Source organism: Garra rufa, chromosome 12 (genome assembly GCF_049309525.1).
Source record: "Garra rufa chromosome 12, GarRuf1.0, whole genome shotgun sequence".
In the NCBI taxonomy this organism is placed as follows: domain Eukaryota; kingdom Metazoa; phylum Chordata; class Actinopteri; order Cypriniformes; family Cyprinidae; genus Garra; species Garra rufa.
The window spans coordinates 32,251,607-32,279,368 of record NC_133372.1 but is presented as its reverse complement, the minus strand read 5'-3'; the positions used below and the strand labels follow the sequence as shown (position 1 = coordinate 32,279,368).

The 27,762-nt window shown below is 35.0% G+C and overlaps 1 protein-coding gene across 2 annotated transcripts; it reads left to right on the top strand.

Moving 5' to 3' along the window:
* Positions 1–325: 325 nt before the first annotated feature.
* On the top strand, positions 326–27,753 carry tns2b (tensin 2b). 2 transcript variants are annotated; one of them, XM_073851434.1, is made up of 26 exons: positions 326–653; positions 4,895–5,000; positions 5,763–5,800; positions 8,198–8,230; positions 9,771–9,805; positions 10,302–10,485; positions 10,569–10,619; positions 10,758–10,880; positions 11,372–11,436; positions 14,131–14,214; positions 14,291–14,403; positions 14,656–14,716; positions 15,144–15,219; positions 15,752–15,881; positions 15,998–16,060; positions 17,565–17,681; positions 17,858–19,153; positions 20,087–20,147; positions 20,261–21,087; positions 22,669–22,893; positions 23,003–23,080; positions 23,168–23,245; positions 26,193–26,361; positions 26,584–26,652; positions 26,930–26,959; positions 27,105–27,753. In XM_073851434.1, the coding sequence occupies exons 1-26, from the start codon at positions 540–542 to the stop codon at positions 27,247–27,249; spliced, it is 4,371 nt and encodes a 1,456-aa protein (XP_073707535.1). In that variant the 5' UTR covers positions 326–539; the 3' UTR covers positions 27,250–27,753. The 2 variants fall into 2 exon arrangements, with proteins under 2 accessions (XP_073707535.1, XP_073707536.1); XM_073851435.1 differs by lacking the exon at positions 26,930–26,959.
* The last annotated feature ends 9 nt before the right edge of the window (positions 27,754–27,762 follow it).

The window sequence follows — 27,762 nt, the reverse complement described above, 5'->3', positions numbered from 1 at the left end:
CTCTCTGTGTGCAGACTTAGGGACTCGGTGGTGGAGAGATATTGGAATACAAGCTTTAGTGTGTGTGTGTGTGTGTGTGTGTGTGTGTGTGTGTGTGTGTGTGTGTGTGTGTGTGTGTGTGTGTGTGTGTGTGTGTGTGTGTGTGTGTGTGTGTGTGTGTGTGTGTGTGTGTGATGGCTCCCAGTGGGTGAGCAGAACTCGAGTGCCAAAGAAGAGGAAGGGTCTGACGTAAGCCTGCCAAAAACAGCTGCCAGAGAGACGGAGGAGGGCGTTACATAGTGTGCATGTGAGGGGGCAAAAGACAGTTAGAGGGAGGACACCCCGAGAGACACTGAGAGGGAGACTTTGGAAGTGGGAGAGAATGTGTGGAAAAGAAGGTGTGAGAGACATGACTCTGTGTTGGAACTGGACGCTAAGGCATTGAGGAACAGGGAGACGTAAAACAAGGACCAACCTGGACTGAAGACTAAGGAAAACAAGGGCTACGAAAGTGTAAGAGGAGAAGCAAAGGATATACAAGGGTGAATAAAGCAAGTAAGATGGGTTGTATCTTCAGCAAGCAGCGGTGGGCTAAAGAGAGGAATCCCCAGCCCTCGGATCCCCCGAAAACACGAGACCTCACAGAGGATGCAGAGATTCTCAGCTTAACAGAGGTGTGTGTGTGTGTGTGTGTGTGTGTGTGTGTGTGTGTGTGTGTGTGTGTGTGTGTGTGTGTGTGTGTGTGTGTGTGTGTGTGTGTGTGTGTGTGTGTGTGTGTGTGTGTGTGTGTAAATGGGGTCATATATAGGTAAGAAGATCACTAGGCAATAAGCACAGTGGGTCTGCCTCTATGTTTTATGCCTTCATAAATCATTCCATATTTGCAATCCTCAAAGTCAGGAGGTCAATGCTGAAAATATGTAAAACAACTTATTTATAATTAATTGGTAACTTTTAATTAATGATCTATTTTGCATTAATAATATAGTAATGTTAATGTACTTTATAAAAGTTATCTTAGTAACACCTTACAATAAGGTTACATTCATTAATATTACATAATGCATTAGGTATTGTGAACTAAAAAAAACAAAAGTAAAAATATTTATAGTATATATTAATCTAGTACAATGTTAATTAAGTATACTGTTGTTAATTTGTGAATTTATAATACATTAATAGTCATTTTCTAGCTTGAAATGTTAATGTATGGTGTGCAAATTAATATTAGATTAATAAATTATGGAAGAGTTTTACTTTGTTGTTATTTCATGATACCAAATCCATTAAATGCATGAAATGCAGTAGTTATTATATTATATTATATTTATTATATTAATGTAACCCTGGCCCACAAAACCAGTCATACAGGTCAATTTAAAAAAAAAACGAGATTTATATATCATCTGAAAGCTGAATAAATAAGTTTTCCATTGATATATGGTTTGTTAGGATAGGATATATGGCTGACATTTGAAAAAATCTGGAATCTGAAGGTGAAAAAAATCTAAATATTGAGAAAAGTTGTCCAAATGAAGTTCTTAGCAATGCATATTACTAATCACTTAAGTTTTGATATATTTATGGTAAGAAATTTACAAAATATCTTCATGGAACATGATCTTTACTTAAAATCCTAATGATTTTTAGAAATAAAAGAAAAATCGATAATTTTAACCCATACAATGTATTTTTGGCTATTGCTACAAATATACCTGTGCTACTTAAGACTGGTTTTGTGGTCTAGAGTTACATATAGTTAAAGTTATATTGACTGTAATTATAGTTTTATAGTTCTGAAAACTTATTATAAAGTACTTGGGCTCCCTGGATTGGCTGATTCAGATTAAAGTTTATATTTTATATAAATGCTGTTAGCATTCAATACGTGTTTAAAGTGGTTCTGTTATGAATGTTTATACTGCTGTCGCTGCTCATAATGCAGTTTAATGGTCACTGCAAGTATGAAGTGTATGTAAAGCTGAGTATTTTCTGAAAGGATATTCCTGTCAATGAACATTCCCCCATGCATGCACTCACTCATAGTAACACTTCCATGTCCGTCATTAGGCGGCAGGTTGACTCTTTGGGGTCAGACAGCTTTAGTATGTTATGTGCCCTTAGAAAACCAGCCTATAGGATGGAATATGTACGTAAATAGAATATTTCCACTTCACATAACACATTGTAAGCAGTAGGAAACACTACCATGTCATGTGTGCTGTGCTCTTGAGAGAAAAAAAGAAAAATATATTCCATAACCGCAGACTAATAGCCAGATTAACACACCCATGCAAGCATACACACAAACACATAGGTTTCCTAGGGATCCTGTGGTCAGAAAGACTGGTTAAAAATAGACGGTGGAATTCTGGGACGGTGGAAGCATACCTCGGCCTTCCCACCTGCTCCCGTCTACTCCTGCCCGGAATGTGAGTCTGTATGTGAGTGTAGAAGGGCCAAAACTCTTATTTCAAAATGTCAGCAGCAACAGTAGCAGAGAGAAAACTCTTTTTGTCTCTGCTCCCACTGTCTCTGTTATAAAGCATGTTCATTTGACACTGGGAAGAGTTCTAGCAACCTAAACAGTTTTGCACTCTTCACAGAAGAATAAGTGAGAAGGCATGAGGAGAAAGCTGTCTGTGTTATGTGTGTGTTGGAAATGTGGAGGGAAATGCTTTATCCATGAGCCAAACTTTGGCTGGAGACAGCGAGAGAGAGAGAAGGGTGGAGAGCTGAAAAGTCCTTTATCTAAAACGGTTTTAAAACCAAAAAACATGTAACCAACGTTTTGTTATGCTATCTGTGTTTATATCTGGTTGTCACATGCTCAGAGCGTGTAAACATAACCTCAATGAAAGGAACTTTTAGACTAGTTGATGAATGAACGGCTGTATGTGTGTTTTGAAAAACATACTTTGTTAATGTAGAACAGATATATATTCGGGAAAATCTTTAGATTGATTGTTTGAGTTGGTAGGCTATACAACGTAGAGGAATTACGGACCAGTCTGCTTTTAGCATAGCGATTGTTTACTTCCCGTTTGCGGTCTGTAGATGGCAGCATTGTCAAGTGCTAAAGCTAACCATGTGCTATGAAGGCCTAAATTACCCTTCAAAGACGTTGGGTCAGTAATTTTTAAAGAAATTAATAATTTTATTCGGCAAAGACACTTTAAATTGTTCAAGAGTGACAGGCTAAACGTTTAAATTGCTAGCCTACGAAGGATTTCTATTTCAAATAAATGCTGTTTTATTTAACTTTCTATTCATCAAAGAATCCTGAAAAAACATTGATAATAAGAAGAAATGTTACTTGAGCATCAAATAAGTACATAATATCACATTGATTTCTGAAGGATCATGTGACTGAAGACTGATGTAATGACTGCTGAAAATTCAGCTTAGCCATCTCGATATAATTACATTTTGTAAAATATTCAAATTAAAAAAAAACTTTTTTTTAAACTCTAATAATTTTCTACTATACTAATTTTTATATTGTATTTTTAATTAAATAAATGCAGCCCTGGTGAGACGTCTTTCAGGAACATGAAAAATCCTACTGACCCCAAACTTTTGAACAGTGTTATGTTTTTATAATCAATACAAATGCTTTATTAACAAAATGTTATAAATACTATTTACAGAGTGAGTTAAAGTTGTTTAGCTGAGCATTTTTATATATATATATATATATATATATATATATATATATATATATATATATATATATATATATATATACACTACCAATCAAAAATTTTGAACAGTAATTTTTTAAATGTTTTTAAAAAAAATTCTTCTGCTCACCAAGCAGCATTTATTTGATCACAGTACAGCAAAACAGTTTTTGAAATATTTTTACTGTTTAAAATTTTCTATTCTATTCTACTTCTATTTGAATATATTTTAAAATGTAATTTATTCCTGTGATCAAAGCTAAATTTTTAGCATCATTAGTCACTTCAGTGTCACGTGATCCTTCAGAAATCATTCTAATATGCTGATTTGCTGTTCAAGATTTTTTTTTATTATAATCAATATTTAGAATAATTGACACACAGTACATTTTTTCCAGGATTCTTTGATGAATAGAAAGATCCAAAGATCAGCATTTATCTGAAGTAAAAAGCTTTTGTAACATTATACACTATACCATTCAAAATCTTGGAGTCAGTATCATTCTTTCTTTCTTTTTGGAAAAAAAAAATAGAAATTAATACTTTTATTTAGCAAGGATTCTTTAAATTGATCAAAAGTGATGATGAAGACATGTATAATGTTACAAAAGATATCTGTTTCAGATTAATGCTGTTCTTTTGGACTTTCTATTCATCAAAGAAACCTGACAAATTCTACTTGGCTGTTTTCAACATAATAAAATTTAAACATTTGTTTTGAGCAGCAAATGCTAATAATTCAGCTTTGAAATCACAGGAATAAATAACATTCAAAAATATATTCAAATGGAAAACATTTATTTTAAAAAGTAAAAAATAGTTTAAACTTTTACTGTTTTTGCTGTACTTTGGATCAAAAAATGCAGGCTTGGTGAGCAGAAGAGACTTCTTTAAAAAACATTAAAAATCTTGCGGTGTAATTGATGTCAGCATACCATGTAATTAATAGAATTTGTAGAATAGAATAGAATATCTGGTCATTGTGCCAAAAAGATTTCTATCATTCATCACAGAACTATTACCCAAAACAAACATGATTTTCATTCATCGCCTCCATATGAGTGAGTGATTTATGCGTTTCATATCACCACTGGGGCGTGTGGACATGTGTGCTCAGTGCTCTTGGCAGATGTGTTTGGGTTTGGTTCTTGCCAAATGTACATACATATAGATCCCACAGTATCTGCTGCTGTATAATTTTGAGGTCTCTGTGTGTGTGCTTATATATGTAGCTGGGGAAAATGGGTTCACACTCCTTTAAAGAGAGGAACTTCAAGAAGAAACACCACTGTGTTGTCTGCAGACAAGCCCTCGACAGCCATGGCATGTACTGCAGAGGTAAAACACATTTGATTTTACTATTTACATTGACTTCTGTTGTTTTTATACTAGCTATTAGTAGATGGTATTTCTGTCACCTAACTTTGCCATTTTAGTTTTTAGTATTAAGACATTTTTATTATGTTTATTAAGCCGTTTTCTCACAAAATAGGTGATTTCAGGTTTTACCATGCTTGTGGGAAATTTGGTCCCCACTTGAGCAAAACCTAACTGACATATGTGACCCTGGACCACAAAACAAGCTTTTCATTGATGTATGGTGTGTTAGGATATGACATATATAAGATACAGATATAGCTATTTGAAAATCTGGAATCTGAGGGTGCAAAAAAATCTAAATATTGAGGAAGTTGCCTTTAAAGTTAGATGTTGTTAGCTATGCATATTACTAATCAAAAATTAAGTTTTAATATATATATGGTAGAAAATTTACAAAATATCTTCATGAAACATGATCTTTACTTAATATCCTAATGATTTTTTGTATAAAATAAAACATACAATGTATTGTTGCCTATTGCTACAAATATACCTGTGCTGCTTATGACTGGTGTTGTGGTCCAGGGTCACATATACAGTAGTCAACATTTGAAGTGGATCAAAACCTTTCATCAAATTTGTCCTAAAACCAAAAAGAATACCCGTTCTTATCTTAGGACAACTTTTGATGAACTTTTTTGATCCACTTCGAATGTTGACTACTGTACACATAATGTACATCAGTATTTATTAATGTAATGCACATTTTTCTCCTTGCAGAGTGTAAAACTGCAGTGCATAAGAAATGCGAGGAAAAGGTAAAATTCTTTCTCTCACAGCTGAAATCCTGTTACTACTCTAATTAAGTACAGTGCATATGGCTAAACTTTAGTTAAACAGTAATTAGCACTTGATTTGGTTTTAACCAATAAGGAAATGGCAGAGAAATAGACATTCTCTGACACACTATGTGTCCTTGTAGCACCATATGTTCATCTATGATCGTAGTGGCTTCTGGTCTTGTGATGTGTGCCGCTCTCAAATATAGTACAAATATGTCTAATTCAGATGAGTTATGAACTCTGGTTATCTTTGGTATTAATAGAAATTGCAATCAGTCACCGAATGCCAACAGTGCATCACACGGATATACACCAGTGTATCCACACGCTACACACCACAGCTGTTCCTCTCTTTCTCTTCTTCTATTTCATATTATTTCTCCTGCTCTCTTTCTTTCTCTTTTACTTTTTCTCTGCACAGTAAAAAAAATACTGCTCATGGAACTCAAAAAATGAAAACAACTTATTCAATTTACTCCTTATTTTAAGAAAATGACTTGCAACCATAAGTATTCATACTCCAGTGCATGCTTGGACAAAGATGAATAGCATTAGATTACAAAAACATTGTTAATGACTAAAAATGCATTATGCAGCTATACTAGCTATACTAGTTGGTTTTAGTTAGAATACGTAGAATATGATACTGGTAACACTTTACAAAAAGGTTAACTACATTAGTTAACATGAATGATGAAAATTACTTCTCAAGCATATATTAATCTTAGTGAATTTTAACATTTACTAATGCATTATTAAAATTAAATGTTGCATCTGTTAATGTTTAATGAACTTAAGTTAACACAAATTATGATAATGTTAACAAAATCAATAAATAGCTAAATAAAAGTGTTATCCACTTCAAGTAATTAATATATAGCATATAACTAACAATGAAAACTACAATAATCAAGTAAATCTTTACAGCTTTAAGCATCATTTACTTGAATACTTTTAACAGTGCATGCCCCTGTTTTAGGGAGAGAGAGAGAGAGAGAGAGAGAGAGAGAGAGAAAGAGAGAAAGAGAGAAAGAGTTGAGTGGAAACAAGAGAGTGAGAGGATCAGAAAGAGAGAGAGAAAGAGAAGGAGAGCACTTGTGTGTGCTATAGGGACTCTAGAAAACTGGACTCATCTGAGAAAGGTACAGACACTTTTCCTTTTTAAAAGGGCATCAAAGAGGGATTTCATTTCACTTTTGAGCAAATGTGAAGTAAACCTAATGTACTTTTCATTTCAGATAGTAGATTCAATTTGTATTTGCAGTGAGATAATCTGTTTGGCACAAAAAGAAATACTGTAGAAAAGAGAGAATCAGCAATATATGGAATGAAAGTAGAGACAAAAGATGCACTGACACAGATACAATCAGATGGATGTTATGGTTCATAATAAATGAACGTTTATCTTTGTTTGTTGAGCTAGACTTAGATTAAGACTGTGTAAGTGTTTGATTGTGTCTGCGTCACTTGTACTTACTTGTTGCCTGCTAAAACAGGATGTAGGTAATGAACTCCAGTGTGTTTTCTCATCCTTCATAAAGAATTTGTTTTGCCTGCACTGTTGTATAACTTTATTATGTTATAGCAACATGTTAGTTTCAACTTCCAAGAGTTGGATTCTCCACAGCTCAAATCATAAACAAAATGACTTTTAATTCAATTTAAAACAGCAATGCAGTGAACATTAGTGACTTGCATGGTGAAAAATAAATGGAGATAGAGGCAGAGACCAGCTGATCATCTGAAATAGAGTAGTGGAAATAGTTCATAAAGCCAGCAGGCATTTCATCCGTCCATCCATGGATGGAGAGATCAGCTGCTTTTGTTTCTCTTTATACATGTGTCTCCACCCTCTGTGTCCACATCAGACTCCCTGTCTGTCAGTCTATCAGAATATCACCTCTATTTAGGTTTTCCAGTGACAGATTCTACAACTTTTTTATTAGATTTACCCCTCGTGAATATATGGTTACATCCTTGACTACATTTAAATGCATTTACTAACCAAATGGTATTATATACAAAGTTATATTTGTTAGAGACTATATGGGTAAATGTTATGTCTAAACTAATTACTAAGGAGGAAGTGAAGTGAACGTGTGCAAATATGTGCACGCACACACACTTACAGACGGTGTTAAACAGTACCAGATGTCCCCTGGTGTGATAATAACCTAATGAAGACAGAGAGGATGTCTTAAAATGGAGAGTCACCCAGTGGCCCCAAAGTATGCTAGCTGCGTGTGTGTATGTTTAAGAGGCTGGTATGTGTCTCTTATATGGTCTCTGATGTCTAAACCCTTCAAATCATGCATCAGAGACTTGGTTTCCATGTGCTTAATATACACCTTTCTCTGTCTGTCTTTCTTCCAGGTCTCTGTCCCTTGTGAAGTTATCTCAGATCCAGTGAGTATTACCACAAGTTGCTGTTTAATAAATATCTTTAAAATCATACTTACAGTTGAAGTCAAAAGTTTACATACCCCTTGCACAATCTGCAAAATGTGAATTATTTTACCAAAATAGGAGGGATCATACAAAATGCATGTTATTTTTTATTTAGTCCTGACCGGAATAAGATATTTCACATAAAAGATGTTTACATATAGTTCACAAAATAACAGTTATATTTATAAAAATGACCCCGTTTACATCCACTTAATTCTTAATACTGTGTTATTACCTGAATGATCCACAATTGTGTTTTTTTGTTTAGAGATAGTTGTTCATGAATCCTTTGTTTGTCCTGAACAGTTAAACTGCTTACTGATCTTCAGAAAAATCCTTTAGGTCCCATAAATTCTTTGGTTTTTCAGCATTTTTGTGTATTTGAACCCTTTCTAACAATGACTGTATGATTTTGAGATCCATCTTTTCACACTGAGGACAACTAAGGGACTCATATGCAACTATTACAGAAGGATTTTCTGATGATATACACACTGTAGATGTCCCTTTCTATTGGTTTCTTACTTTACTATCAAAAAAAATTAATTATATTTTTACATTAAAACCACATATTAATTTGATCAAGTTGGTGATTTTAAGCATTTTACGTTTATTCCAAAATAATTCAAGGCAGTAACAATTGAAGCAATTTTTTTGTGAACTTATGTTCAGTTATTCTTTTTAATAGTGAAGTTTTAACTATTTTTGAATTTTTCAGATTATCAGTCACCAAAGCTCGATAAATATTGATCACAGACATGTAAATTTACTTTAAATTTCACCAAGCTGATTACTCACTAAAAACTCCCACAGATCATGTTTTCATGCCAAGTGGTTATATCTAAGTGTGTGAATTGTTTACTTACTTTCTTTAATTAGTTATCCCATTAACGCCATTATATTGTTCATTCAGACTGATTTGTGAAAGCGGAACACACATTAACACAAGAAGTGGGATTTATTGCATGAACCAATCACAGCCGAACATAACCAGTCATATCCAATCATATCCCAACTTATTACCCTTGACTTATACACTTTTTAATGTTAGATTTTGTAATATTGGCGTTGTTTTATTTTTGTATTATGAATTCCTTGCCTCGTCAGAGGAAACACCCCTGATATATATATTATTATCATGTATTTTTGCTGAGGTCAAATGGACTTAAAGCAAAAAACAATGTAATTATATTAAATAATAGTGCTATTTTTGAAAAGTGCATGACTGCTTCAATAACCTTCTGTAATTTCTTTCTGCTGTAATATCAAAGGAACATATTAAAACTGTTTGAAGGGAAATAAGAGGTTAATTTTCAGTTGACCATTATTTTTACAAAGGCATAATTGGAGTCGACCATAAAAAGAGCCATTGTTATTAGAAAAGAGAGGTTAAAGGAATTACTAAGTGTGTTTCATGTATTGCAATTTAAAAGCAAAGTCTGTACCATGTCTGCCTGCTTTTTATTCACATTTTTTCATTTTTATTCACTTTTCCTAGCCCCCATTTCAAAACCAGATGAACATTCCTCCTAGGTAAGAGCAAATTTCAACTAACAGAGCTAACTCTGAATGACAGAGAAAAGAGCAACATTGTTATGAATTGACCCTTCATTACTAATTTTTTAGGTATGAAACAGTCTCAGTTTTCAGATATTGTCTTTTTTTAAGAAATTCAAACAATAAATGCCTTTTTGTGGCACTTTTATGTGCCATGACAGATCTCTGTAGCACGTCAATCTCTCTCTTTACTAGTTAAGCATGAAATAAACATGAATGAACATCAGAAAATATCTTGTTTCAACCACTTTTCAAGTTCAAGTCCACCAATGATAATCTATTCTCCTGAGTGGTTTGTTTGTTGGACAAAAATGGCAGATTCTGTGTTAGGATTGGTCAGTCAAACTCCCTGAAGGGTCAAAGGTCATGACAAATCTGACATTTCCTTTTTTCAATGTGTTCTGCTCCTTAAAGTTTGCATATGTTTGTATTTGAGTGTAATTGTCCTTTGTGTTTGTTGTGTGTTTCCCAGTAGAGACAAAATGGAGAGTGTTATGGAGAAGCTGATGGGCAGCCATTATGATTTCGACCTGACTTACATTACTGAGCGTATCATCTCTGTCCTCTACCTGTCTGATCTGGAAGAACAGCATTACAGCACTAACCTTAAGGAAGTGGCAGCCATGTTGAAATCAAAACATCAAGACAAGTTCTTGGTTAGCTGTATTTCTGTTTAAAATGATTGTTGAGTTTTAAAGCCAGATAAATTAGCACTCATGTCTTTTTCACTTCTCCTCAGCTTATTAATCTATCAGAGAAACGGCATGACATCTCCAAGCTAAATCCAAAGGTATCTTCTTGCTGTTTTATTCAAAACAGCTTTGTGTGTATTATTCCATTACCAAGATTTGCATATATCTTGATTTAAAATCAGTCTATGGCTTACTTGTTTTGACATGTGCCTTTGTGTCTGTATTTCTGGGATCAGGTTGAGGAGTTTGGGTGGCCTGATCTACATGCCCCATCTCTCGATAAAATATGCGCTGCGTGCAAAACCATGGAGAACTGGCTTAACTCTGACCCCCAGAATGTGGTTGTACTTCACTGCAAGGTTGAGATCAGACGTTATTTGATATTTAATATTTAATTTATAAGAGCTAAAAGTCTCTAAATGTCATCAGTCTTATTAAAGGAATAGATCATCCAGAAATGAGATTCTGTCACCATTTACTTACACCAAAGTCATTCCAAACTTAAATGACTGCCTTTCTAATGGAAAAGTTTAGACTAATGAACTCTCTTTTTCATGCAGTTGCAATGAATTTGGTGCTGAAAGCACTATAAAAGTATCATAAAAGTAGTCCATGCAACTCTCAATCCTTTCTTCTAAAAGTCTGTTAAACTCAGTGACCAGATAAGAGTCAGCGAGTTAAACTTAACCAAACCAGCCTGATCCAACATATAGACTTGTAAATTCTGACAGAATTGAAATGTTATGACATTTTTGTGCCATATTAAGCATGACCCAAAATGAATAATTGTAATAGTTGTACATATTTTTGCCTCTCTGTTTTTCTGTTTCTCTACCTGTCACTTCCACAGGGAAACAAAGGAAAAACAGGGGTGATTGTGGCAGCTTACATGCACTATAGCAAGATATCAGCTGGGTATTTACACACACTCACACACATTAACCAGTTTTTCAATGGGTACACCTTAATTTGGAAAAAGTGAAAGTAAAGACATTTATAATATTACAAGGATTTTTGTTTCAAATAAGGGCTGTTCCTTTGAGCTTATCCATTACAGAAATAAATGACATTGGGAATGTTGGTCCTTCACTGGCAAAAAACATTGTGAATACAGGAAAATTTACTTCACAAATTTTTGATCTGCCTTATCCTTGCTTAAATGAATTTGATCCTCCAACTCCTAATGAAGTGCTTGAAGTTATATTAAAGATGAAGGACACAGCTCCAGGACATGATGAAATTAGAGCTAGTCTCATAAAGAAAGTAGCTTCCTCTATTATTGAGCCTGTAACTTATGTTCTCTCTTTGTCACTCAAAACAGGTGTTGTACCAAGAGATCTCAAATTAGCTAAAGTAACTCCTTTGTTTAAGTCTGGGAATTCGCATTTATTTAATAATTATCGACCAATTTCAGTTCTACCTTTGTTTTCTAAAATACTGGAAAAATTCGTTTATAAAAGGATATTAAAACACTTTACAGAAAATTTGATCTTATAATATAGACCTTTTTCCTGAGTAAACGATGAGCGCCGCCATTACGAATTCTAACGTCAGATTGAATGCTTTTCTGTTCCGGTGTTGTGCCTTTTTTCGACCCCTGCCAAATTATGACCCCCTCTCGTTGAAAGCGCTACCTGATTGCCTAATCCTAACCCCACCCCTAATCCTAACCCCTCCCCCACACCTAACCCTAAACCTACCAATACTAGGGGGGTAGTAATCTGGCGGGGGTCAGAATTGGGCACAACACCGGTCTCCATAGGAACCCATTCAAACAGCCTCCATCTGTTTTTAATGTAGCTAACGTCCGCTGCTTCGTGTCATCTACACACTCATTAAAGTGAGGCACTGACAAACGACGGTCATTGCGACATTGCCAAGTGATGGCGCTATGGAGCCATGTGCTTTTTAAAAACATTTGAATAGGTTTAACATTAGTTTATGAGCTCGGAATATACCCTAATTTGACTAGAAACAATGCAGACCGGAAATGCAAAGCATTCTTTCAGTTAAGAGTCGGACTTACTTCCGTGTTCAGGAAAAACGTCTATATGATCACCAGTATGGCTTCAGAGAGAACATCTCTACAGAAATGGCTCTTTTACAGTTTGTCGATAAAATCACAAAAAATCTGCATGAGAAAAATAACACTATTGGTATATTTTTAGATTTGTCAAAAGCATTCGACACAATAAATCATAATATTCTTTTAGCAAAATAAGAAAATTGTGGCATTAAACATATAGCCTTAAATTGGGTACAAAACTATTTGGATGAGAGAGAGCAATTTGTTTATGTTAACAATCTGAGCTCAAGTAGGGGAAAACTATTATGCGGGGTACCGCAGGGGTCCATTTTGGGACCTCTATTATTTCTAATTGATATCAATTATTTAAGATTTGTTTGTAAAATGTTTGCAGACGATACATGTCTTCTATTATCTCATTCTAATATTAACACATTGATAAGAGAAGCAAATGAAGAGTTACAAAACATTTCTAAATGCTTTAAAGTAAATCAACTCTCTCTTAATATACAAAAAACTAATTATATGATTTTTAGCACAAAAAATAGGACATAGAGGTATCAATTGATGGTTTAAAAATTAGCCAAGTGAACCAAATAAAATTTGTAGGTGTCATTGTCGACCAAAAACTAACCTGGAAATATCATATTCAACATGTTTGTAGAAAAATAATGAAATCTGTTGGTATATTGAGTAGAGTTGGCTCTTTAATTGATATTTCATGTATGAAAACATTATATTATAGTTTAATTTATCCCCACATTCTGTACTGTAATATTGTTTGGGGTGCAACATGCCAAACATATCTAAATAAGATTTTATTAATACAAAAGAAAATCTTAAGAATTATGAGTAAATCAAATAGATTGTCATCATCTGCTCCGCTTTTTATAAAATATAACATTTTGACTATATTTAATGTTAACATCTATTGCATAAATATCTTTATGTACAAGTATGTGAATATGACAAATATTATGCCCAGAGCTTTTAATAATTTTTTCATGTATTCTTCAGATGTTCATGCTTACTCCACAAGGCGCTGCAAAGACTTTTATCTTCCTTTTTGTAGAACTACGGCCAATCAATCTACACTGAAATACAGAGGGCCTTCCCTCTGGAATCATTTAGACCCCGCTTTAAAGACTAAAACCACTCTAAACTCTTTCAAAAGAGAGCTGAAAATAATGTTAACATGTAGATAAGTTTATCTTGTTAATTTGTTATATTTAAATGCTTGATATGTGATTGCATTGTCTTGTTTGATCATGTAACTTTATGTCCATTTAATGGGATTTTGGGGAGGTGGTTTTATAAGACTTTAGGGTCTTCTCACTCTCTCCTGCACAGTATTTTCATTTTTCTTTTTTTATTGGATTTGCAAAGCTGTATTTTAAATGTTATATGTGCAAATAAACTTTCAACTTTCAACATTTTAAAATGTATTAAATAGAAAAAACTTTCTTTTTAAATTACTTTACTGTATCAGAGACTTCTCAGAATCATTAAAAACTCCTATGCGGTGCCTTCCGGGAGCATTTTATTATAATTACAATTGACTCTTTTTGTGTGTATGCGTGCAGGGCAGATCAGGCTCTTTCGACAGTTGCTATGAGGAAATTTTGTGAGGATAAAATCTCTTCCTCCCTCCAGCCATCTCAGAACAGGTACAACCAACCTTTATTTCTGTTTGTTCCAGAATAACTTGTTCTAGTTTGGTCATGATGTTCTATGTCATTGCAGGTATATTTATTATTTTGCCGGTCTTCTCTCGGGTGCAATAAAGATGAACAGCTCCCCTCTGTTCCTGCATCAAATTCATATTCCAGCTTTGCTCAACTATCAGTCAGGAGGAGGTACACAACATGTTCAGTCACAACCAGGTCTTATTTGGTATTTTCTGAACTGATCTTGGGGGGAAAGACTGCAGAAGTCTGAATTAATGTTTTACATTTTAAAAGTTATAGTTGAAGCAAAAATGAAATCTTAATTTACTCAACTGCATGACATTCCACGTTTTTTAATTCAGTCATACAGGTTTGGAACGACGTACATGACAATGTGAAATAATGACAGTTTTCATTCCTTTTATCCATTGCATTATACAGGTTTCTCTCCCTTTCTAAAGATCTATCAGTCATTGCAGCTGGTCTATTCTTCAGGCAAATAGTAAGTGTGTCTATTTTATCAGTCTCATTAAGTTTGAGATGTTTTTCAGCGCCATGGCATGGTGGTAACTGTGTGCGGTCTGATATATTGACCTGTGGAGCTCAACCCCTGCAAAAATAAACATCTTGTTGGTTTAAGCTGCTCAAAGCTGGTTTAAGATGATCTTAAGTTCTGGCTAAAATGGTGTAGTAAGTCTCTCAGCCATGCTGGTTTAGCTGGTCAACAAGCTGGTCTCCCAGATTGTCCATTTGAAAAGTTTCCAAGCACCTCTAAATCCAGCCAAAATACCTGCCTGAGCAGCTCTAGTTTGCAGTGTGTCCAAATCAGACTTGCCCTCCCTTCTTTTCATAAAGTCATGTCCTTTCTTGACTGTACTATAAAAAATTGGAAATTATACTTTGCCAACTTGTTTTTGTTTGTGTTATAGTGATATTCAGGACCCGAACAGTAAGATGCTGTGTGTGAATATTGAACCAGCTCTACTGCTGAAGGGAGACATCATGGTAAGAACACTCTTTCACAAGAATATATTCTTGTTATATTCTATTTTTTTCTATAACCTGCTCACTAGGCATTGCTTTGAATGGAGATAATATTTTAAAATACTTTAAGTCATTACATAGTTGGTAATGGTTCACCGAAAATGAAAATTCTGTTGATAATTGCTTACCTTCATGTTTTTCCAAACCTGTAAGTCCTTTATTCATCTTCAGAATGAGAAAATAAAGCCGTTTTTTTTTCTTTGCACACAAAACATATTCTTCATAAAATTAAGGTTGAACCACTGATGTCACATGGACTATTTTAAGGATATCTTTACTACCTTTCTGGGCCTTGAACATGTCAGTTCCTTTGCTGTCTATGCAGGGTCAGAAAGCTCTCGGATTCCATCAAAAATATCTTAATTTGTGTTCTGAAGATGAACGGATTACGTATTTGGAATGACATGAGGGTGACTAATTAATGACAAAATTTTCACCACAACAGCACCACATTTTTGTCAGTAAAAATTCTTGTCTCAATGTCTGTCTTTAGGTGAAGTGTTATCACCGTCTCTCAGATGCATGTAAGAGAGAGTGTGTGTTCAGACTCCAGTTTCACACTTGTAGTGTTCATGGGTCTCAGCTTGCTTTTGGCAAAGGAGAACTTGACCATGCTTGCACAGGTAAACACATACCAAGACTGTTTGTTTGACTGCCCCCTCCATTGCCTCGACTTCTTAAAAGCAGAGGAATAAAGTGTGTTTAAAGTGTGTAAATTCTGATTCGTGTTTGTGTATAGATGACCGTTTCCCTGCAGATGCCACAGTGGAGTTGCTGTTTTCTTCTGGCCCGCAAAAGAGAGGTACACATATATCAAATGCATTTTTTTCACCAACCCTCCCTCCATTAGCCCTGTCTTAATGCTATAGGGTCATTCTGTGTCAGCTCAGTCAGAAGTCCCCAGCTCAAATTTTTGATTTTGCCAATATTTTTTTTACTGAAGAAAGATATAAATGTATAGTGATGAAAGTATAAAAAATATTAAATGTCATGGATTAATATTTACTGAGTAATCCACTATTTTGTAGAGGAGGGTCAAAATGGCTCTGAGATTCAGAGCCAGATTACAAGGGGGTAAAAATGACTTCAGAAAGATGGCAGCATCAATGTTATTTTTACTCTGGGTTTGTTGGTCTCTTAGTAAAATCTGTTGACTTTAGCCATCTTTGTTGCATTATGTACCAATGGTGATCATTTAAAATGGGGAAACAGCACTTTTCACGTTTTTTCTCTGAAGTTTGTATGCCCGTAATTCAAGAAGTATTAAAAGATATGTTAATGCCCTTTAAGATATTTTTATTTATTTATTTATTTTTTTAAATGTTCTGTCTCTCTAACTCAATGCATTCCAATTGCCCGCTATGAACTTCCTGGAACTTTTATTTTTATTTTTATTTTTTATTAATTCAATGCCACAAGAACAAGAGGTATTACATATTCATATCAAATTAACATTAGCTGCCAGAGAGAAAAAAAAGAAACAAAATAGAAAAAAAAGAAAGAAATTAAATTACATAAATTTCAATGTTTTTAGAGCATTACATGTTTTCAGTGCTTTTTTGTTTTTTGTTTGTTCCAGGAGATTTACATACAATTTAAAGTCGTTAATAAAATGAGAAAAATTTGGTTTACACTGAGCCCACTTTTTCTTATGTATATGGAATTTTCCTAATAAAATAAAAAAAAATGTGTAATATGTTGTTCTTTACAATTCAATCTTTCATTTTCTGTATAAAAAAGCACATCAAATATACAAATTTTTATCATACATTCCATTTTCTGTTAATATAGAATTCCATATCTTTCCAAAATAATCTTGAATAAATACAATGAAAAAAAAGATGAAAAATGGTTTCCTTTCCTTGACCACAAAATTCACAGGTATATAAAATATTAAGCTTAAATCTTTCCAAAACAGCCCTTTAAGATATTGGGTCTTAATAAACTTCCCTTTTAGCATCTTCATTGTTAAGGCCCTTTATGGTTCGATTCTAGAGATATTGAAATGTCAATATGGCTCCAGGAGTAAATTGTTAAAATGTGCACATTTTCAGTGGCCACCAGACCAAATATGGGTCAGTTTTTCTTTCTTTTTTTTTAAGAGGAATGTCTAAAGAGCAAATAATGTTGAAACTAGAAATGTACCTCGTTTTCTTCTGTCAAGACAACTGCATTGAACACACCTGTCTGTGTGCCATAAATATTTTTCCATGTTGAAGTTAGAATTGTACCTTTGTAAAAAAAAAAGGCATTTTTACCCCCTTGTAATTTGGCTTTAAATCTAATGTGAAAATTTGTCTTTTGAGGTGGTGAGGTGCAGGGAAATGAGCCAGGAGTATCTGTGGATTACGGCACTGCAGATCCTATTGTGTGCTGGGACTCGTATGAGAACTTTAATCTTCACCATGAGGATAGTGCTGAGGGTATGTGCACTTTTTTCTAATACTACTAATAAAATTTATTTATATACTCTTACTGCATAAAAAACATTAACAAAATCATTAAAGAGTGTCTGAATTTTAGTTTTTAAAATCATACACTCCATATTCATGTGACTAAATAATATGGTTTTGTCTATGTATTTCCCTGTGATCTGTAGATATCTCTCACACACGTGGGCCTTTGGATGGCAGTCTGTATGCCCAAGTGAAGAAGCGTCGAGCACCAGGCTCCAGCCCCAGCGATTACCCGACTTCCATTAAACCCTTCACACATTCACCCAGTCATTCCTCCTCTACTCCTCCCATTCATCTTTCCATCCAGCCTCTCTCTCTCACCAAAGACGCAAGTCACTCCTCAGCACCACCTAAATCCCTCTCTCCACCTTTAAGAGAAAAAAAAGAAAAGGATGAAGACAGAGAAAGACACAGAGAAACTGCAATTCTTGATGATGGCGAGTGCTCTCCTATGAGACCGGATAGGCCCGTTCAGTCTTGTTACGGTCGTCCGTATTCCCACACCCATTCATTCTGTGACCCCGACCTGACCAACCCGCATGCACTTGCACAAACGCTCCATCCCAAACACCACACGCTTCCCTGTGGCCGCACCGCCCCACTGCCAGTCCGAGACTTGTGTGTATCCCAGCCAGATCTTTTTTGGGAGAGAGGGCGATGTCTGCACCATCCCTGCCCAGAAACTATCAGGCACATGTACTCATATCCCACTCAAGAAACCCACCTTCATTCGCCACTTTCCCACTCAAAGTCCCGTTCCCACACACTTCCTGCACAGACACATGCGTTCTACTCTGGGGAGGCATGTCCGGTGTTCCATTGCTCCGCCCTCCCTCAAAGCCACGCTCACATCCCTCCTTCTCTGTCTCCTAATCAGTCCCTACTCTCCAGTCCATATCGAGAATTACGTTACAGCACGACTCCGCCAACATCGTGCTCCTGCAGGGACTGTTCTCGCTTACGAGAGGACGTTGCTCTCCATACTTTACGAGGCAGAGAATTAGAAGCTCTCCCTTGGTCTAGAGAGGCGGAGTTTGGGATTAGGAGGGAGGGGCCTATGCGCTGGAGAGATGTAAGGGCGGAGTCTCATTGGGAGGGAGTTCAAGAGGGCGAATACTGGCGGCGCAAACTAGCAATGTCACCAGTAACACTATCGTACGGACATTGCCACGCCATCCCAAAACAAGATCAAGCTGTATATATTGCAGACACCCAACCTGAACATATTACCCCACTCAGTCCATATCCCAGCCCCCAAAGCAGTGGCTACCACAGCCCTCATCCACCCTGTCCTTGTTCTCCACAACCATTCAGAGATAGTCCTGGATATGCCTCTATCAGTCATTCCCCAAACTCCTCCCCCATTGCTATAACTCCATCTCCAAAACGAGCCAGTCACAACAGTGCTTTAGCTGCGGAGAGTCACCATGGCGTGAAAGGTAATCACATTGACACAGTAGACTATAAATCATACACTCTAAAAAAAAAAGCTGGGTTAAAAACAACCCAACTTGGGTTATTTGGCAACCCAGCACTGGGTAAATATTGGACACATGCTGGGTTATTTTGACCCAGCTGGTTGGGTTAAATGTTTTATATGTTTTATTTTAGTTTATTGTAGTTTAAACAAACAGTACTGATATTAGAGAAGATCAAATTTAATTAAATTCAGGATTTTAACAAATACAATCAGTTTATGTTACACAAGGCAAAAGGCGTTTCCATCATGTGAAATGACCACTGCTGATGCCAGGGTTGCCAGGTTTTCACAACAAAACCTGCCCAATTGCTACTCAAAACTAGCCCAAAAGTAGCCCAATTGCGTTTCGAGGGGGGTTCCCTGGTAAAAGAGGGTAAAATACACATTTTTAGGTGGGGTTCCTCTGGTAAATTTAGCATTCCAGGGGCTAAATATTACGTTATTGGGGTCACTTCAACCCGCGGACATAAAAAAAACAACCTGCGGCAACAGTACGAAAGCAGCCCAATTCTGCGGGAAAGCCACAGACTTGGCAACACTGGCTGATGCAGCTGACTGACATCTCATCCTTGTATGTTGCATTACATAAAATAATATAATTTACAGCATAGAAAAAACCTGTGCTTTGACTGTAACTCAGCAGCTGGGTTGTTTCGTTGGAGACATGCTCAACTCAGCGGTTAGGTAGAAAAAAAATAGACCCAGCAGCGTAGTTATAGAATATCTACTCAGACCCATCAGGCTGAACCCAGCACTTTTAGAGTGTAACTAAACTAAATGATGTAAACAATGACAGAATTTTCATTTTTGGGTGAAATTTCCCTTTAACAATCAGCTTTCTTCTTCTTCCCTAATCTAATCTATTGTTCATTCTATTATGTGTGTTTTGTAGATGGGCGTATTAAAGTTTTAGATGCTGATAAAAGTCACATTGAGGGACTTTCTCCTCCTAGGTAATAGTTTCTTTATGTACATCAATTTCTTATTAATCTCTCAGCCATTGTTTGATAATTGTACACTGGATTTATTGTACTATCAACCTAAATTCCTCTGTGTATTCTAACAGCAGATCAACGGAGGTGGGAAAACCCATAAAAAGCAAAGCTCTAGAAAGTAACACTTTCCCTGGGTCCCTGATTACTATTGTCTCGGCTGTCAGTGGAGCAGAAGAAAATACGAAGAAAACCCCCATGACAGATTCTATATCTAACACCACTCTCATTAGTAACCCACCATCATCCAAAACTGTGGAGTCAGTGCAGGTACAAACACACAACTCCTGCATCCCAGAATCAGAACAGAATAAAACTGAGCGCCCCAGCTCATGCTACACCTCAACTTCAACCTCAACAAGTCCTCAACCTCCGCTTTGCTCTTCCGAGAGAAGCTCTGCTTCTGAATTCCCTTCATTTAACATAAATCCTGAAAGGCAAAGCCTGACAACCTTGACAGACTGCAGTGAGGAAAGCAGCAACAGCGACCTGACAGCATCGTCTCCTGACCCTGACGGCTACGTCACACCCTCATTTCCTATAGCATCATATGGCTACCCTCTTCTGACAGTGCCTCATGTACCATATACAGGCTATACTGAGATTACCATCCCGGCCTCTTTACCCCAACCTCCTCTCCCTGAAAAACAACGCGCATCCCCGCTTCAAAATGTGACTGCTTGCACTACCACTTCCTCAATAAAATCAGCTGGGAAACCTTCTACTTCTTCTGCCCAGTTTCATGTGTCCTTCTCCACTACTACCAATGAATTGCCTCCGGCATCTAAATGCAAAATAACCCCCTCTAGTGGCGTGGAGGAGCCAGAGAACCGCCTCAGCTCCAAGTTTGTCCAAGACAGCTCCAAGTACTGGTACAAACCTGGGATCTCAAGAGACCAGGGTGAGTAGTGCTTTCATCGGTATTATTTATATTATTTACATTTATGCATATTTGGCAGATGCTTCTCTGCCATTCGGACCAATTGAATTGGCATTTTTAGTGCTATGCGCTACAGTTTTACTTGCATATTATTAGAAGTGCACAGTATGTTGGTCTCTAAATATTTCGACTTTATTCTCGTAATTTAGACTTTATTTAAAAAATATTTTTACTTATTCTTGTAATGTCGACTTTATTCTCATAATTTTGACTTTATTCTGAAAATATTTAGACCTTATTCTCCTGATTTGCCATTTTTTTCCAAAAAACATTTCTACTTTATTCTCGTAATTTTGACTTTATTCTCAAAATATTTCAACTTTATTTTCATATTGCTACGACTTTATTCTTGTAATTTCAACTTTATTCTCGTAATTTAATCTTTATTCTCTAAATATTTCCACTTTATTCTCGTAATTTCAACTTTATTCTCGTATTTTCAACTTTATTCTGAAAATATTTAGACTTTATTCTCGTAATTGAATTTTTTTCCCCAAAAAAATATTTAAACTTTATTTTCGTAATTTTGACTTTATTCTCAAAATATTTCAACTTTATTTTCATATTACTACGACTTTATTCTCAAAATATTTCAGCTTTATTCTCAAAATATTTCAACTTTGTCCTCTTAATTTAATCTTTATTCTCTAAATATTTCCACTTTATTCTGTTAATTTCAACTTTATTCTGAAAATATTTAGACCTTATTCTCATAATTTCTATTTTTTTTTTTTACAAAATATTTCAACTTATTTTTGTAATTTTGACTTTATTCTCAAAATATTTCAACTTTATTTTCATATTGCTATGACTATTCTTGCTGAATAAAAGTATTAATTTCTTTAAAAAATAAATAAATAAAAAAATTTACCGACCCCCATATTTTTAACAGTAGTATATTTTGATATACTTTTTAAATTTGTATTAATCAAAGATTCATGAAAAAAAGTATCACAGGTTCCAAAAAAACATTAAGCAGCACAACTGTTTTCAACACTGATAAGAAATCAGCATATTAGAATAATTTCTGAAGGATCATGTGACACTGAAGACTGGAGTAATGATGCTGAAATTTCAGCTTTGATCACAGGAATAAATTACATTTTAATGCATATTAAAATAGAAAAACATTATTTTACATCGTTGTAATATATCACAATGTTAAATTTATTCTGTATTTTTGATTTAATAAACGCAGCCTTGATGATCATAAAAAACATCTTTAATGGCAGTGTATATAATAAATTGAAATATCAATAAAAATGTATAAATAAATTGATATTCAGTGTTCAACTGTATTGTTACTTTTCTAAGCAACCATCAGACTAATGATTTTCATCTGGTGGTTGATAAACCAAGAAAAAAATCCCACTGATCCCTTATATTAACATTTTTTAGAAAGGCCCTATAGCAACACAATAAAAACTCAATACCTTACAATCGTCATATCAGTGCTCTTAAAGCTCAATATTTAGAAGGTGATGTACATTACAGAAATATTCCTGCCACTCTGCTAACAGAAGCACCTCTTTCCTCATTTAGCCATCGCGGTATTAAAAGATAAGGAGCCCGGCTGCTTCCTCATTAGGGATAGTAATTCATTCCAAGGCGCATATGGATTGGCCCTGAAAGTCAGCACACCTCCAACCCACGCTAGTAACCATGGAGAGACAGGCAACCCACAGGAGCAGCTAGTTAGGCACTTCCTGATTGAGAGCGGTCCTAAAGGAGTAAAGATCAAAGGCTGTCAAAATGAAACATATTTTGGTGAGACAAAAAAAAAAAAAGTTTGTCTGGTTTATGAATGATTTTCTAATGCTATGTGTTGCAAACAGCACCCTCTATTGATTGAGTTCTGATTATTCTTTTCATCCAGGCTCCCTGTCTGCTTTGGTGTATCAGCACTCCATTACTCCTGTGTCTCTTCCTTGTGTTCTACGAATCCCGGATAGAGGTCACACAAACACCTAAACATACAACAATTAATATTTTGTCATAAAAAGTGTGCAATAACTGCTGGCTTTGTGTGTTTGTGTTTTAGATCTTGTAGGAGAATTGCAAGAGTTGCAAAGTGGAACTAATACCAGCACAGCTGCAGACCTGTTGAAACAGGGGGCAGGTGAGTATTTTATTTTATTTTATTGATGGATGGTGAGGAAAAATATATGTATTACAGTTGCAATCAAAATTATTCAACCCCACCAGAGACTGCAGTACTTTACAAATAAAAGCTTGTCTGAAGTTTCAGGACTTTATAAAAATTGCATCTACAACAGTGTACTGGCATATTAAAAGTGATAATGTCAATATATAATGTAATGTGTTTGAGTTCTAGGATTTTTTTTAGTAACACGGCTGTCATAATTATTCAACATTGCCGTTTTAAGTCATTTATTTTTGTGGTAGGGAACAAAATTCTCCTAAAACACAATTAAGCCTTTAGAAACTATTAAAAAAACTGAATCAGCTTGAGATGTTACACATCTATACATTTATCCCATGCATGTGCTGAAGTTGAGTAGCAAATATGGTAAAGTCAACAGAGCTTTCACAAAAGCTATAGAGAAGAAATAGTTTTATTGTATTACAAAGTCAAAGGCTACGTGAAGATTTCTAAGACACTAAAAGCCTTATTCCTTAGTTTAAAGTGTGTTGTACCAGAAAACCTTTGAGGGTGTTGAACCAAAAATGCACAATTTCATAAAATGTTTGATCAGAGCAACTGATAAAAACCTGCAATGTACAGCCAAAGACTTGCGAGATGACCCGATGAAAGGAGGAAAAATATTTCATTCCAGAGTAGATGATGAACATAGCACAAGCATGGCCTTCATGATGGGGCATCTTGGCGAATACCATTCTTGATCAAGAAGAACAAAAAGGTCAGCTTGAATATGCTAAAATTTATTTGGATAGACCTGTGGAGTTCTGGAAGAATGTTTTATGGAGTGATGTGATGATCCAATTATGGGGTTGTTTTACTGTAGCATTAAGTGGAAAACATGACTGTATGAAGGAAACCATAGATTTTTTGAAGTATCAGGCCATTTTGACAAGAATTATGATGCCTTTGGTACAAAGACCGAAGATGATGATCAATGGACTTTCCTGCAGGACAATCATCCCAAAGTAAACAAACAAATCTACTTCTGCTTGGTTCAGGGATCAGTCACAGAATGATCTTGAGTGGCCTGTTCAGTCTCCAGATTTAATTCTCTTTGAAAATATTTGGTTGAATTTGAAGAAAGCAGTGGCAAAGTGAAAACCAAAGATTATCCGTGATCTAAAAGCTTTTTCAGCCGAGGAATGGTCCAAGATTGCAGTAGAGAGGTGATCAACGCTTCTAAACACTTTCAAAAAGTGTTTATCGGTGGTTTTAAATAATAAAAGATTCTGCACCAAATTTTACTTTTGGGTGTTGAATAATTTTGAACATGAACGTTTAGAGCCAATTTGATTTTTTTTCATTATTTATCAATTTATGTTCTCAGAATTACTCAAATGTGTATTAAAATACTTTATCTAATAGTGTCCTAATGCCTTTGTAGATTTGTTTTTAGAAAAACAAATTATCTGGAACAAAATGTCTTGCATGTCAAGGGGGTTGAATAATTTCGATTGCAACTGTAAATGTATCAAGATGGATAATAGCAGTTATATACAATACTGTTCAGAAGTTTGGGGTTGATACAATGTTTTAATGCTTGTGAAATATTGTTACAATTTAAAATAACTGTGTTCTATTTTAATAATTTTTTAATCTGTGATGACAAAGCTACATTTCAGCAGCCATTTCTCCAGTCTTCACTGTCATGATCGTTCAGAAATCATACAAATATATTGATTTGATGCTCAATAAATATATCTTATTATTATTACAGTTGTTATGCTGCTTAATATTTTTGTGGATACTGTGAGTTTTCTTCAGGATTTATTAATGAATAGACGGTTCAGAAGAACAGCAATTGAAATTTAGTATTTGAAATGCTGTAAAAATGTCAATGTCTTTACTGTCACTTTTGATCTAATAAATGCATTGTTTTAATAAATTAAAAAGGTTTAAAGATACACTAACAGTCAAAAGTTTTTGAATAGTAAGATTTTTCATGTTTTTTTTAAACATTCTTCTGCTCACAAAGCCTGCATTTATTTCCAAAGATCCAAAGTACAGCAAAAACAGTACAATTTTGAAATATTTTTGATATTTAAAATAACTGTTTTATATTTGAATATATTTTAAAATGTAATTTATTCCTGTGATCAAAGCTAAATTATCATCAGCATCATAACTCCAGTCTTCCGTGTCACATGGTCCTTCAGAAATTATATTGCTATAAATATTGCTAATTTGCTGTTCAAGAAACAATTTTATTATTATTATCAATATTTCGAACAGTTGAGTACATTTTTTTCAGGATTCTTTGATAAATAGAAAGGTTCAAAGATCAGCATTTATCTAAAATAAAAAGTTTTTGTAACATTATACACTATACCATTCAAAAGCTTGGAGTTGGTATTATTTTAATCATTTATTTTTGGGGGAAAAGAAATGATAGAAATGAATACTTTTATTTATCAAGGATGCTTTGAATTAATCAAAAGTGATGATAAAGACATTTGTAATGTTACAAAAGATTTGTATTTCAGATAAATGCTGTTCTTCTGGACTTTCTATTCATCAAAGAAACCTGAAAACAATCTACTCAGCTGTTTTCAACTTAATACGTTTTTTGAGCAACAAATCAGAATATTAGAATGATTTCTGAAGGATCGTGAGACTGTGGTAATGATGCTAAATATTCAGCTTTGAAATCACAGAAATAAATCACATTTTAAAATGTATTTGAATAGAAAAATTGTATTTAAAGTTGTTTTTGCTATACTTGGGATCAAATAAATGCAGCCTTACAGAAGAGACTTTAAAAAATATAAAAAATCTTACTGTTCAAAAACTTTTGACTGGTAGTGTATCATAGCGTGTTATATTCAATATTCCTCATTAAACATAATGAATGTCCTCTTTCGTCCCTCTAATATCCTTTGCTATTCTCTCTCTCTATTGTCAGCTTGTAATGTTCTCTACCTAAACTCAGTGGAAACGGAATCTTTGACTGGCCCGCAAGCCGTCTCCAAAGCAACCAAGTGCACTTTGACCCAGGAGCCTCGTCCTTCGCCAACAGTCGTCCACTTCAAAGTGTCCACACAGGGCATCACCCTCACTGATAACCAGCGCAGGTACAAACATACGTCCAATAACACTTATGTTTTGCTTTACATTGTAACACAGCTATATTAATATCACCATATTTTTAGCTCCATCCTTCAAATACGAGATTAAAGTTACTTCTTTTAGACATTCAAGTAAAAAACAAGCCTGTATGCCTCATATCCAAGACATTAATCAGAAACTAAAAAGTAAAAACAGACCTCACTCTCTTTCTCTTTTTCGTTATATAGACTGTTTTTCAGGCGACATTATCCTATTCACAGTGTGACTTTCAGCAGTGTGGATCCACTGGATCAAAGGTAAAATTTAAGAAAAATACAAAATACTGCATCTCTAATGTACTTTGCCTAATTGTATGGCCAAGCCAATGTGTCGAGGAGAAGGTTTGCCTCTCATAATGATCTACTGCTGTCAACGTGCTATTATTTTTTGCGCAAGGGCTTTCCTGCTGCCTTTTATGCTTCTCTCTTACTTGCTCTGCTTGTACATGTTGCTTAGCCTCTGTGTGTGTGTGTGTGTGTGTGTGTGTGTGTGTGTGTGTGTGTGTGTGTGTGTGTGTGTGTGTGTGTGTGCCAGGTGGACTGATGCTGATAACACTTCCTGCAAGTAAGTGCTTATACTTATACATCTCTATATTCTCTGTCGGTATAGCATTTCTTGTGCTTTCAGGAGGTTTATTCCCAAATGTGTAAATGTGTAGGAGTGAGACAAGTCTATTCCGTGGTCTGTAATATATACTTGTTTTCTATAGGATGTTTGGATTTGTTGCACGGCACAGTGGTGGTTTGGGAAACGTGTGTCACCTGTTTGCAGAGCTGGACCCAGAGCAGCCAGCCACGGCTATTGTGAACTTCATCAATAAAGTCATGCTGGGACTTCAACAGCTGCGAAAATGAACACAGTATAGGAGAGATGGAGAAAAACAAAACAGAGTGAAGAAAGGACAAGATGTATCGCAGTGGATATTGTCAGCATTACATTTATGTACAGAATGAAAGAAGTGTTTCTGGTTAGGATACACAAAACTTACTTTTACGACTATGCAAGCTTCCTTTTTTTCTGTCACGTGTAAATCAGTGAGATTCGGTCATGTTGAAATGGAGTGCATTATGAAGTGATTTCAAATTATAGGCCTTTTAAATAAAAATATAATACACAGGAAAACATCAACTGGATATCTAATGGATAAATAAATGAGAGAGAAAGTTTTCGACGCTCAAACCTATTTTTGGTTGAGAAAATGGGCCTTTTAATTACACCACTCAGGATGCCAAACTGTATGACTGTTATTGTGTTCTACTGTTTTTATTTTCAATGATTTTGTGCGTGCATGTGTATTATTATTATTATTATTATTTTTTTTTTTTGTTAAATGTTTTGGTTGTTCGTTTTCTATTCAAAATGGCCTT